This window comes from Felis catus, chromosome C2 (genome assembly GCF_018350175.1).
Source record: "Felis catus isolate Fca126 chromosome C2, F.catus_Fca126_mat1.0, whole genome shotgun sequence".
Taxonomy (NCBI): domain Eukaryota; kingdom Metazoa; phylum Chordata; class Mammalia; order Carnivora; family Felidae; genus Felis; species Felis catus.
This window is the reverse complement of record NC_058376.1, coordinates 71083855-71097975: the sequence shown is the minus strand read 5'-3', so window position 1 is coordinate 71097975 and position 14121 is coordinate 71083855. Positions and strand designations below refer to the sequence as shown.

The 14121-nt window shown below is 37.4% G+C and overlaps 1 protein-coding gene across 13 annotated transcripts in view; it reads left to right on the top strand.

Moving 5' to 3' along the window:
• Positions 1-14121, top strand: part of LMLN (leishmanolysin like peptidase) — a 149279-nt gene that overhangs the window by 50965 nt on the left and 84193 nt on the right. For 11 of the 13 annotated variants that reach the window (XM_045037062.1, XM_019839909.3, XM_019839911.3 and 8 more), the window contains 3 exons: positions 7291-7401; positions 12203-12335; positions 13505-13664. In XM_045037062.1, the coding sequence (XP_044892997.1) occupies positions 7291-7401; positions 12203-12335; positions 13505-13664 (404 nt within the window). The remainder of the gene's footprint in view (positions 1-7290; positions 7402-12202; positions 12336-13504; positions 13665-14121) is intronic. The other 2 variants (XM_045037061.1, XR_006585132.1) reach the window with 1 other exon arrangement.

Below are 14121 nucleotides of genomic sequence, written 5' to 3'. Positions count from 1 at the left end.
CACAGCAAAGAAAACAATCAACAAAACTAAAAGGCAAGCAACGGAATGGGAAAAGATATTTGCAAATGACATATCGGACAAAGGGCTAGTATCAAATCTATAAAGAGCTCATCAAACTCCACACCCGAAAAACAAATAACCCAGTGAAGAAATGGGCAGAAAACATGAATAGACACTTCTCTAAAGAAGACATCCAGATGGCCAACAGGCACATGAAAAGATGCTCAACGTCGCTCCTCCTCAGGGAAATACAGATCAAAACCACACTCAGGTATCACCTCACCCCAGTCAGCGTTGCCAAAATGAACAAGTCAGGAGACTGTAGATGCTAGAGAGGATGTGGAGAAACGGGAACCCTCTTGCACCGTTGGTGGGAATGCAAACTGGTGCAGCCACTCTGGGAAACAGTGTGGAGGTTCCTCTAAAAATTAAAAATAGACCTACCCTATGACCCAGCAGTAACACTGCTAGGAATTTACCCAGGGGATACAGGAGTACTGGTGCATAGGGGCACTTGTACCCCAATGTTTATAGCAGCACTCTCAACAATAGCCAAATTGTGGAAAGAGCCCACATGTCCATCAACTGATGAATGGATTAAGAAATTGTGGTTTATATACACAATGGAGTACTACGTGGCAATGAGAAAGAATGAAATATGGCCCTTTGTAGCAACATGGATGGAACTGGAGAGTGTGATGCTAAGTGAAATAAGCCATACAGAGAAAGACAGATACCATATGTTTTCACTTTTATGTGGATCCTGAGAAACTTAACAGAAACCCATGTGGGAGGGGAAGGAAAAAAAAAAAAAAAAGAGGTTAGAGTGGGAGAGAGCCAAAGCATAAGAGACTGTTAAAAACTGAGAACAAACTGAGGGTTGATGGGAGATGGGAGGGAGAGGGGGGTAGGTGATGGGTATTGAAGAGGGCATCTTTTGGGATGAGCACTGGGTGTTGTATGGAAACCAATTTGACAATAAATTTCATACATTAAAAAAAAATACTCAGGTTACACAAACACTGTGGAGTGTGAGAGTCACTAATGAAATCATGGCACTGACAAATTTTATAGCACTTTTCCTATTTCTGGGGCAACACAATAACAAAATGGGCTAGATGTTTCTAAATATCTGGCAATATTTAAAGTTAAAGACATGGAAATTAATTTTTATCCATAAGACTTCATTGTAGATTAACTAAGTTGTTTCAGTAGAAAACTTTTTTATTTATCCATCCAGAAACCTGGGAATCATCCTTGAAAACTTCCTCTCCCCACCTCTCACATCCATCCTGACCTGAGCCAAAATCAAGAGTCGGACGCTTAACCAACTGAGCCATCCAGATGCCTCAGGGACATAGTTTTTGAGGAGTGATGTAAATGTTCTAAAATTAGATATAGGTATGCCTTAGAGAAATATCAGGTTTGGCTCCAGACCACCGCAATAAAGCAAGTCAAATGAATTTTTTTGTTTCCTAGTGCATATAAAAGTTATGTTTATACTATACCACACTCTGTTAAGTGTGCAGTCGCATTATGTCTAATAAAAACAATGTGCATACCATTTTTGTTTTTTTAAAAGTTATCTCTACACCCAACATGGGGCTTGAATTTGCCACCCCAGGATCAAGAGTGCATGCTCTACTCTATTCTACTCACTGAGCCAATCAGGTACCCCATGATGTACATACCGTAATTTGAAAATAGTTTATTGGGGTGCCTGGGTGGCTCAGTTGGTTAAGCGTCTGACTTCAGCTTCAGGTCATGAACTTACAGTTCAGGGGTTCAAGCCCCCCCACTGGGCTCTGCACAGGGGTGAGGAGTCTGCTTGGGGTTCTCCCTTTCTCTCTGCCCCTACCCCGCTCACACTTTCTCTCTTTCTCTCTCGCTCTCTCTCTTTCTCAAGATAAATAAGTAAACTTAAAAAAATAAATAAATAAAAATAAAAATACTTTATTGCTAGGGCACCTGGGTGGCTCAATTGGTTAAGTGTCTGACTCTGAGTTTTGGCTCAGGTCATGATCTTAACAGTTTGTGGGTTCAAGCCCCATGTCCAGCTCTGCACTGGCAGAGCTGGCTTAGGATTCTCTCTCTCTCTCTCTCTCTCTCTCTCTCTCTCTCTCTCTCTCTCCCCCACTCATACTCTCCCCTCTCTCTTTTTGACTCAAAAATAAATGAATAAAGTTAAAAAAAATACATTATTGCTAAAAAACAAATACACACAAAAAGCTTTATTGCCCAATATGCTAATCATGAACTGAACTTTCTGCAAGTCCTAGTCATTTTTGCTCATGGAAGGTCTTGCATTGATGTTGATGACTGCTGGCTGACAAGGGTGGTGGGTGCTAAAGGTTGGGGTGGCTGTAGCAATTTCTTAAAAGAAAACATTGAAGTTTGTTACACTGTTCGACTCTTCCTTTAATGAATGATTTCTCAGCATCATGCAATGCAGTACTGTTTGGTAACATTTTACTCAAAGTAGAACTTCTTTCAGAATTGAAGTCAATCTGCTCTTCCTCAACTAAGTTTAGGTAATACTCTAAATCCTTTGCTGTCATTTCAACAATCTTCACAGCATCTTCACCAGGAGTACTTTCCATCTCAGGGAACCACTCTCTTTGCTCATGCATAAGAAGCAACTTCTTTCTCATCCATTCAAGTTTTATCAAGAGGTTGCAGCAATCAGTCCCATATTCAGGCTCCACTTCTGATTCTGGTTCTCTTGCTATTTCTACCACATCTGCAGTTCCTTCCTGCACTGGAATCTTGAGCCCTCAAAGTCATCCATGAGGGTTGGAATCAACTTCTTCCAAACTCCTGTTGATGTGGCTATTTTGACCTCTTCCCATGACTCACAAATTTTCTTAATGCCGTCTAGAATGGTGAACCCTTCCCAGAAGGTTTTCACTTACTTTGCTCAGATCCATCAGAGGAATCACTATCTATGGCAGCCATAGCCTTATTAGGTATATTCCTTATATAATAAGACTCGAAAGTCAAAATTACTCCTTTCTCTGTGGGCTGTGGATTGGATGCTGTGTTAGCAGGTATGAAAACAACATGAATCTCATCCATTTCCATCAGAGCTCTTGGGTGACCAGGTGCATTGACAATGAGCAGTAATATTTTAAAAGGAATCTTTTTTTTCTGGACAGTAATCTCAACAGTGTGCTTAAAATATTCAGTAAACCATGTTGCAAACAGATGTGCTGTCATCTAGGCTTTGTTGTTCCGCTTACAGAGCATGGACAGAGGAGGTTTGGTGTGATTCTTAAGAGCCCAAGGATTTTCAGAATGGCAAATGAGTACTTCGTTCACCATTCAACTTCAGGTCACCAGCTTCATCAGCCCCTAATAAGAGAGTCAGCCTGTCCTCGGAACCTTTGAAGCCAGGCATTGACTTCTCTTCTCTAGCTATGAAAGTCCTAGGTGGCATCTTCTTCCAGTAGAAGGCTGTCTAGTCTACATTGAAAATCTGTTGTTTAGTGTAGCCGCTGCCATTAATTACCTGAACTACATCTTCTGGATAACTCGTTACAGCTTCTGTATCAGCACCTGCTGCTTTACCTAATGCTTTTATGTTATGGAAATGGCTTCTTTCCTTAAGCCTCATGAACCAACTTCTGCTAAAATCTTCTGTGCAGACTACTCAGACCTTCTCCATTATCAGCAATAAGGCTATTTCACTTTCTTTATCATTTGTGTATTCACTGGAATATCACTTTTCATTTCCTTCAAGAACTTTTCCTTTGCATTCACAACTTGGCTAACTGTCTAACACATGTTGTGTCTCAGGGAATAGGGAGGCCTGAGAAAAGGGGAAAAGGGAACAGTCGGTGGAGCAGTCACAATATACACAATATTTATTGTTGTCATAGGGGTGTGGTGTCTGGCACAATTACAATAGTAACGTCAAACACTGATCACAGATCACTATTACAAATATAATAATGGAAAAGTTTGAAGTATTGTGAGAATTAACAGTGTGACGCAAAGACCTGAGGTTAGCAAATCCTGTTGGAAACATGGAGTCCATAGACTTGCTTAATACAAAGTTGCTACAAACCTTTAATTTGTAAGAAAAAAATGACAGTATCCGCATAGTGTAATAAAGTGGAATGTAATAAAATGATGTATGTCTGTAGTGGTATTTGATGTACAACCCTGCAAATATACTAAAAAAGATTGAATGACAAAAACTATAAGGGTGAATTTTATAGGATATAAACTGTGTCTCAATTTCTTTTATAAAGCATACTGACATTGAAGCCAGAACCCTAGGGGCGCCTGGGTGGCGCAGTCGGTTAGGCGTCCGACTTCAGCCAGGTCATGATCTCGCGGTCCGTGAGTTCGAGCCCCGCGTCAGGCTCTGGGCTGACGGCTCGGAGCCTGGAGCCTGTTTTCGATTCTGTGTCTCCCTCTCTCTCTGCCCCTCCCCCGTTCATGCTCTGTCTCTCTCTGTCCCCCCCCAAAAAAAAAAAAAAAAGTTGAAGCCAGAACCCTAGATTCAAATCCCATTTTTTGCCACTCACTTGCTGTATCTTTCCCTCAGTTCTTTTGTCTGTAAATTGAGGATGAAAAGCAATACCTACCTCATAGAGTTTTGTGAGGCTTTCATGAGTTGATATATGTCAAGTCCTTAGTATACTTAATGTTTGGCATACTCTAAGTGCCAACTGAGGTATTAGCTATTATATACAAAACTGAACCAAAGTTGATAGAACAATCTTTACCCTACTACCAACTACCACCATCCTTTTTTTTTCTATTCTGTTAATTTTAATTTTTTTTTTTTTTTTTTTTTTTTAGTGTTTATTTAGTTTTGAGAGAGAGTGTGTGAGCAGGGGAGGAGCAGAGAGAGGGAGACACAGAATCTGAAGCAGGGACCAGGCCTGTCAGCACAGAGCCCGAAGCAGGGCTTGAACTCATGGACCACGAGATCATGACCTGAGCTGAAGTCGGACACTTAACCGACTGAGCCATCCAGCGCCCCTCTATTCTGTTAATTTTAAAAGAAAGAGAAATAAATGTTAAGGTACTGTAAATTGATTTCACAACCCTCTGTTGCCACTAAGAAACTGTTTCTAGTGCTTCCCCTGCTCCCTCAGCTGACATGTGCTCCTCCTTTGGGTTTAGCTTAAAGTTGCTTCCTGAAGCAAATCTTTCCTGATTTCCCAGACTAATTTAGATTTCCCTGTTAATGTGCTGCTATTTATTAGCACCCTATATTTAACCTCTGTGACAGTCATCCCAGTTGTAAGTTATTAAAAATATCTGTCTTCCAGGGCACCTGGGTGGCTCAGTTGGTTAAGCATCTAACTCTTGGGGCGCCTGGGTGGCTCAGTCGGTTAAGCATCCGACTTCCGCTCAGGTCATGATCTCGCAGTGTGTGAGTTCGAGCCCCGCGTCAGGCTCTGTGCTGACAGCTCAGAGCCTGGAGCCTGTTACAAATTCTCTGTCTCCCTCTCTCTCTGACCCTCCCCCATTCATGCTGTCTCTCCCTGTCTCAAAAATAAATAAAAGTTAAAAAAAAAATTAAGCATCTAACTCTTAATTTCAGCTCAGGTCATGATCTCGCAGTTGTACGATTGAGCCCTATGTCAGGCTCTGCACTGGGCATGGAGCCTGCTTGAGATTCTCTGTCTCCCCCTGCCACTCCCCCTCAATAAAATAAAATAAAAATAAAATACCTGTCTTCCCCCTAGATTATAATCTTCATGAGAACAAAAACTGTCTTTTTATTCAGTGGTGTAGCCTTATCATTAAAGTGCTTACCATATAAGAAGTGCTTAATAACTGTTCAGTCATAGCTTAAAAAGAGCTGCAAAGAAGGTATCATGAAGGTTTCAAGAAACGTAGCTGGAGTGCCCGGCTGATGTTAGTAACATAGGGCCAATGCTATGCTCTGTACTCAACGTATACTTGATATGGTAATTCCCAAGGAAATCTTATTATTTTATATTTTATCCAGAGGGAGAAGGACTGCCTAACCTAGGCACTGCTAAAATAATTCCTAGTGTGCAGTACTGGGGTCATCTGTTACTATCTGGACAACTTGACCTGCTATGATACCAAGTTAGCTAGTTAATATAAGTCACATTATAGCTGCAGAGGTTGCAGGCATTTTGGTATTCATGTCTTTAGTTTCTCTCTGAGACAGTTCTGTTCTTTGAAAAAACAAGAAGGATTTGAAGATCTGTATCATGTATTCCTATTTCTGTTTGATTTTGTGGAAAAGTGGCTGGGATGGAGGGAATAATTCTTGTCATTTCCTCAGCCTTTGCGCCTATGTTTTTATTTAATGTTTCAGTAATGCTAAAGGGACGAGATGTAATACCAAATGTAAGAAACTATTTTGTATAATTTTATAATTTTTATAAACTAATCTTGTTATTAAAGAATAAAGAAGAAGGGTACCTGGGTGGCTCAGGCGTTTAAGCATCTGACTCTTGGTCTGGGCTCAGGTCATGATCTCACGGTTCATGAGTTTGGGCCCCACACCAAGCTCTGTGCTGATGACATGGTGCCTGCTTGGGATTTTCTCTCTCCCCCTTTCTCTCTTCACCTCTCCTGCTCATGCTCCTGAGCACTCTCTCTTGCGCGCTCTCTCTCTCTCTCTCAAAATAAATCAACTTTAAAAAAAAAAAAGGAAGAAGAAAAACTCTTAAGTAGGCTCCTTGCCTTTGATTAAATTTGCCAGGAAATCAAATTGATTTGGGTTGTTTTTTCTGAAATTAGAACATTTTTAAGGTATTAGACATAGTATTCATATGTCTCATAATAGTGTAATTTTTAGTCACAGGCAGACCCTGTATTGATAGAATATCACAAATCAAGGCCAGAGAAGCAAGAAACTAGGACCAACTGAATCAGATTAGGTAAAGGCTGTCCAACTAATAATTCTCCTATTTCTTCCTAAGTTTATTCTCTTGTATTTTCTCTCATTCTCTTTTTGTTTCTTTGGCCCTTGATCTCTCTGTCTCACACCTTAACCACTTTCTACTTGGTGACTTCTGTCATCTTTGAAAATTACAGTGACAGCCCATTTTGGTTTTGATTTTGGTTTTTTTTTTTTTTCAAATGTGAAAGTACCCTCACCAGAAGACAAGTTTCCCAGTCCTATGGTATGGTGAGTCTGTGCAGCAGTTCCTGTGCACCAAGGGCTTTGTTTGTAAATGTTCTTTGTCTTGAGGTCTTGGTTTGTTCATTGCTGAGATTTGTAATTGGTTTGTTGGAATTGTTTTTAAAATGACAATAATAAAAAATGCTTTATTTGAATTATTTCCACAGTTGGTATAAGGCTAATTACAGCATGGCCGAAAAGTTAGACTGGGGCCGAGGAATGGGCTGTGACTTTGTAAGAAAGAGCTGTAAGTTCTGGATTGACCAGCAGAAACAAAAGTAAGAATGCATTTCCTCATGATATCTTTGATAACACAGTTTATTTTGGATTTGTTCTTTATCCTGAGCCTAAAATGTCACTATTTTGAAAATGTGGCCTAAACAGTTCAATTTCAAAATGTATGGAAGGGACATCTAGGTGGCCCAGTTGATTGAGCATCCAACTTTTGATTTTGGCTGAGGTCATTATTTCACAGGTTCATGGGATTGAGCCCTACACCCAACGCTGCTCTGACATCACGGAGCCTGCTTAGGATTCTCTTTCTCCCTCTCTGTCTGACCTCTCTGATTGTGTAGTCACTCTCTCTCTCTCTCTCAAAATAAATAAACTTAAAAAAATGTATAGAAAACTGGGGTGCCTGGGTGGCTTAGTCAGGTGGTCATCCAACTCTTGATTTTAGCATGGGTCATTATCTCCCTGTTTGTGGGTTTGAGCCCCACATCGGGCTCTGTGTTGACAGCTTAGAGCCTGCTTCGGATTCTCTCTCTCCTTCTCTCTCTTCCCCTCCCCCAACTCGTGCTTTCTCTCTATTGAAAAATTAATTAATTAATTTTAAAAAATGTGTAGAAAGCCATTTCTGGTGCTTCATGGTAATATCAAAGTAAATAACTACGTTGTTATTTTAAATCATGTATGAAAGAATCTATGGTGTGGGATCCAGAATCATAAGCATTTCTGTTTAGTTTATAATTAACAAATATGTATATTGCAAAATTTTTGCATATTCTATCATTCTTACTCTTTGGAGAATGCAGTCATAAACATAAATGTAACTGTTGATTCAATATACAAAAACATGGAAGGTACTTTTGAGTAATGGTTCTCAAATCTGGATGAATATCACAATTACCTAGCTAACTTTTAAAAAATACATTCTTCAAGTTTGGGGGATACACACACACACACACACACACACACACACACACACACACGTGTGTGTGTGTGTCTTTTTTGTTTTTGTTTTTAATGTAAGCTCTGTGCCCAATGTAGGGCTCAAACTTAGAACCCTAAGAGCCTCAGACTTCACAGACTGAGCCAGCCAGGTGCCCCTATAAATATATTTTTTTAACTTTTTATTTTGAGATCATTATAGAGTCACATGTAGTTGTAAAAAAATATGTACAGAGATTCCATGTACACTTTATCCAGTTTTCTTGATGGGTACTATCTTGAAAAAACTATAGTATAACAACACAACCAGGATATTGACATTGATGCAGTCAGATATAGAACATTTCAATTACCATAAGGATATTCCTATTGCCATTTTATAGATGTACACACTTCCCTCCCACTCTAGCCCCTCCTAAGCCCCTGGAAACCACTAAGCTGTTCTTCATTTCTATAATTTTGTCATTTCATGAATGATGTATAAATCACTTCATGCTGTATGTAACCTTTTGGTGTTGCCTTTTTTCACCCCACATAATTTTCTGGATTCATCCAGGTTATGGTGTATATCAGTAGTTTGCTCAAGTTAATGGCTGAATAAAATTCCATGATACAGATGTACCACAGTGTGTTTACACATTTGCATGTTGAAGGATAACAAGGTTGTTTCCAGTTTTGGGCTATTCTGAATAAAGCTGCTGCAAACATTTGTGTACAGGTTTTTATGTGAACATAAATCTTCATTTCTCCAGGATAAATGCCCAAGAGTGCAATTGCTGGGTCATATGGTAGTGGCAAGTTTAGTTTTGTAGTAGAAACTGCTGAACTCTTTTCCAGAATGTCTACATCATATTATATTCTACCAGCAATGTATGAGTGATAATAGTTTCTCTACATCCTCATCAGCATTTGGTGTTGTGACTGTTTTTTTATTTTAGTTATTCCAAAAGATAGTAGTGATTATCTTATTGTGGTTTTAATATGCATTTCCCTAATGGCTAGTGATGCTGAATATCTTTTCATGTGCTTATTTGATATCTGTATATCCTCTTGGATGAGGTGTCTCATCATGTCTTATGGTGATTTTCTAATTGGATTGTTTGCTTTTGTCTTACTGTTGAGAGTTTTTGAGAGTTCTTTATATATTCTAGATACTAGTCCTTTGTTGGAGATGTGGCTTGCACACATTTTCTCCTAATCTGTTGCTTTTCTTTTTATTCTTTTAATAGGGTCTTTTGTAGAGCATAAGTTTTTAACTTGGGTGAAGTCAAAATTATTAATAGGTCCTTTTATGAGTCATAGTTTGAATGTCAAGTCTAAGAACTCAGCGAAGCCCTAGATTCCAAAGACGTTCTTGTATTTTTTTTTTTTTTAATGTTAAAGCTTTATGTTCTATATTTTTAGTCTGGGATCCATTTTTAGTTAATTTTTGTATAAAATGGGAGACTTAGGTCAAAGTTCATTTTTTGTGTGTGTGTGGATGTCCAGTTTTTCCAGCACCATTTGTTGAAAAGGTTATCTTTCTTTCATTGAATTGCTTTCTTCCATTTGTGAAGGAATCAGTTGAGTGTATTTATATGGGTCTATTTCTGTGTTCTCTATTCTGTTCCATTGATCTATGTGTCTGTCACTCCATTAATACTTCACAGTCCTTTATTAGTGTAGCCATACTATATCTTAAATTGGGTAAATGTATTCTTCCCACTTTATTCTTTTTCAAAATCATTTTAGTTGTTCTAGTTCCTGCCTTTCATATAAATTTCAGAATAACCTTGTCTACAAAAAAATCTTGGTAGGATTTTTCTATGAATTGCGTTAAACTTACATTATCAGTTTTAGGAGAATTGACATCTTTATTGACTTTTTAAATCCATGAACGCAATGAGAAGGGGAAACATTCAACCTTTCGCCATTAAGTATAATGTTAGTTGTAGGTGTTCTGTAGATGCTCCTTTTCAAGTTGAAGTTCCTCTCTATTTCTGTGTTTCTGAGAATTTTTATCACAAATGGATGTTGACTTCTGTCAGGTGTTTTTTCCTGCTTTGGTTGATATAATTATGTGATTTTTTTTTAGTCTGTTATTAATATGATGGATTATATTGATTGATTTTCAAATATTAAACCAGCTTTCTATTGCTGGAAAAAGCCCCACTTAGTCATGGTATATAGTTGTTTCTGTATATTGCTGAATTCCATGTACTAATATTTATAATGGATTTTTCTGTATATATTCATGAAGAATATATCTTTGTTTCTTTTTTGTACTAGGTATTAATTCAACTTCCTTAATATTTACAGGGCTATTCATATTTACCTATTTCATATTGGATTAATTGTGGTAATTTGTGTTTATTGAAGTATTGGTCCATTTTACCTAAGTTATTAGATTTATGTGTACAGAGTAGTTTGTAGTAGTTCCTTACTATCATTTTAATGTCTGTAAGGTCTGTAGTGAGATCCCATTTCATTCCTGATATTGGTAATTTGCATTTTCTCGGTTTCTTTTTCAGTTTTGCTAGGGTTTGTCAATTTTATTCTTTTTAACTTTTTTTTTTAATGTTTATTTATTTTTGAGAGAGAGACAGAGTACAAGCTGGGGAGGGGAAGAGAGAGAGGGAGACACAGAATCCGAAGCAGGCTCCAGGTTCTGAGCTGTCAGCACAGAGCCCGACGCGGGGCTCATACTATGGACCACAAAATCATTACCTGAGCCAAAGTCGGACGCTTAACCAACTGAGCCACCCAGGCACCCCTGTAAAGATTTTATAAAAGTGGTGGGGACACAGAAATTACATTTATTGAGTAACTTGTGTGTGCTAGGCACTTAGTGCTTTATAGTTGAAGCTCAGGAAAATGAAGTCAACATCAAATAAGGTGGTATTTGAAACCAAGCCTGTGTGAAGACTTCTAGACCTTTGCTTTCCTATTACAGTGTGCTTCTTCAAGTCTACCAGAGACACTGGTAGGTCTTTTACACATTTTATCTCAAGAAGCTATAATTCCCTGAGATGTTTTATTGCTATACTTTGTTAACTTAAATGAAGCAAATATCAATTTTCCTTAAAGTAAATCTAACCTAGGCTTTTTCCCCTTAACAAGCATGTGGAAGAAGAGGAAAAATGGCAGTAATACTATCACAATTTGGTAATCAGTCATAATAGGATTTATATTGTTTAAGAATACTGGAATTTCATTTATAACATTACTATTATGACATTAATATGGTTTGTATTATAATTACCAATAAATTGACCAATTAGAATTATAGGTTGGGGTTTGAAGATTATTTTTACAGAACAGTGTAATAGATTCTGATATCTGGAAAATTATAAGACCTCATTTTCCAAATTGTACTTCCGAGATTAGATTCAACAGAACAGAGCAACTTGTCATAATTAGGAATATTCACACAGTCTTCATTTTGCACATGAAAACAAGATGTCTTGTGAATGTTTTCAGTATAACTGAAACAAGAGTCTTTGAAGTAGATCATGCCACAGAAAACAATTCACTCTTTGTAGCTGCAGGGCAGAAAGGACATCCATCATCTCTGTCTCCTTTCTAAGACTCCATTATATTAATTATGAAGATTTGTATTTCTAAGCAGGATCAGGAATTTCATTATTTGTCATTAAACACACAGATCAGGTCTGCAGAACTCCATTTTACTGGAAAAAGTGGAGAAAGAGATAAATATTTTGTTTAATAATGGTGAAGTAACGTTATAAGGCATTTGGCATTAATCTTTTATAACTACATTAAGCATTTCTTTTTACTCTTTGAAAAATAACTTTATAACCTGATTCAGCATTTAGTATTAAGCTATCAAAACATATTGAAATTATAATAGAAAATGGATTTGTTATGTTTTCTTTAGAGTTTGGTACCTTGGTGTTTCTTTGTGTGCAGGAGGCAGATGCTGAGCCCTTTCTGTGACACGCTTAGAAGTAACCCATTGCAGTTAACTTGCCGACAGGACCAGAGAGCAGTTGCTGTGTGTAATTTGCAGAAGTTTTCAAAACCTTTGCCTCAAGAGTACCAGGTAACACTTGTTGGGGCACAGTTTTAGGAAACAACTCAACTTTTTAGAGAGAAGTCTCTATCTTGAATTAGAAGAATGAATTAAGTTTTTCAACTTACCCCCATTGGTTTTCTATAAGTTAGAAAAAAAATTGAGAATTCTTACAATTCTTTAAAACCAATGTGCTAATTAACAATAATTAATATCTAACAATGCCTTGTAGTAATAGAGGCATTTAGAATATTTATTGGATCTATTTTTAAATGTTTTGTATTTTTTTCTAATTGTTTCCTAAGTCTTCATCTTTAATTTCCTCTAATGTACACAGAAAACAAGGTTCTTTAAAGAGAATAACTGAGGTACTCTATTCCAATTCATTACAAGTCTTAGAAGTTCTACTTTAGGAAAGGTTTGACTCATGGGATCTAAAAGGTGAAGGAAATGGTCCTACATATTCAGTCTGAATCTCTGATTTGACCTGTAAATTTTTTGTTGCAATAGCCATCTCTAAAACTCTTTAGTTCTGCCTGCCATTTACAAAGGACCCTGCAGTCAGAAGGAGTATCTCAGAAGATGATTTAAAATGATTGCTGCTAAATGTTGAGCTTTCCTGCATATGTTCATGATGCCACTGAATGCGTCAGACTTCATCATAAGATGGCAACTCTATTTCTAGGCATAGGAATATAATTCAGTGAGTTAGTGTACATGTGAAATCTTTAAAATTTATCTGGAGCCTTGTTCCTTTGGTGTTCCAAGTGTTTTATAGGTATGATCTCATTCATATTCTCACAGTTTTATTTTTTCAAGTTTCTCAAAACAACACGTAAATTAAGTCTTCTGATAATACTTTAAGTGCATTATATTTAAAATATGTTAATTCTCTGGATTAGTATGTGTTTTGTCACCTCATAAAACTCTTCCTATTCATCCTTTTAAAAACATTAGTCAAATTTGTCATCTAATAAAAAACATAGACTAATTTACTTACCTTGCTTTTTCTAAAACTACAACAACCTTGAAATATCCCTCAGGTAGAATATGTTCTTTATGTTCTATGACATATGAAGAAAAGTACAGTAATATCTTTTTTTGTATTATACAGCATTAGAGGGTTGCTACAAATTGCCTGTTTGATTATATAGAATGTTTCTTACTTTCCTGTCTTCCTAATAATTTTTTTTTTGTAGTACTTCGACAAACTAAGTGGAATACCTGCAGAAGACTTGCCTTATTATGGTGGTTCAGTAGAAATTGCTGACTACTGCCCTTTCAGTCAGGAATTCAGTTGGCATTTAAGTGGTGAATATCAGCGCAGCTCAGATTGTAGGATATTGGAAAATCAACCAGGTTAGTAGTATAGTGAAATGAAATGTTATATACATATTAAAATAACATATCAGCAATATAAAATAGGGACTAAGGACATAGACCCAGGAGCCAGACTGTCTGAATTTGTATTGTGGTTCCACTGGTATCCATTTGTGAAGTAACTTAACTTCTCTGTGCCTCAGTTTCTTCCCTGTACAAAGGGGATAGTAGTACCTGTCTTACAGAGTTGCTGTGAGAACTAATAAATGAATTCACATAGTAAATGCTTCAAACTATGACATATAACAAGGGTTGTTAGATAGACTTGCACATGTGTGCATGCGCTACTTTTTTGTTACACCTTATATCTGCATGATATTTCATTTGCAGAGCACTTTCATTTTTATCATTTTATTCTTCTAAAAACCTGATGAGGGGTGCCTAGGTGGCTCAGTCGGTTAAGCATCCGACTTTGGCTCAGGTCATGATCTTGTGG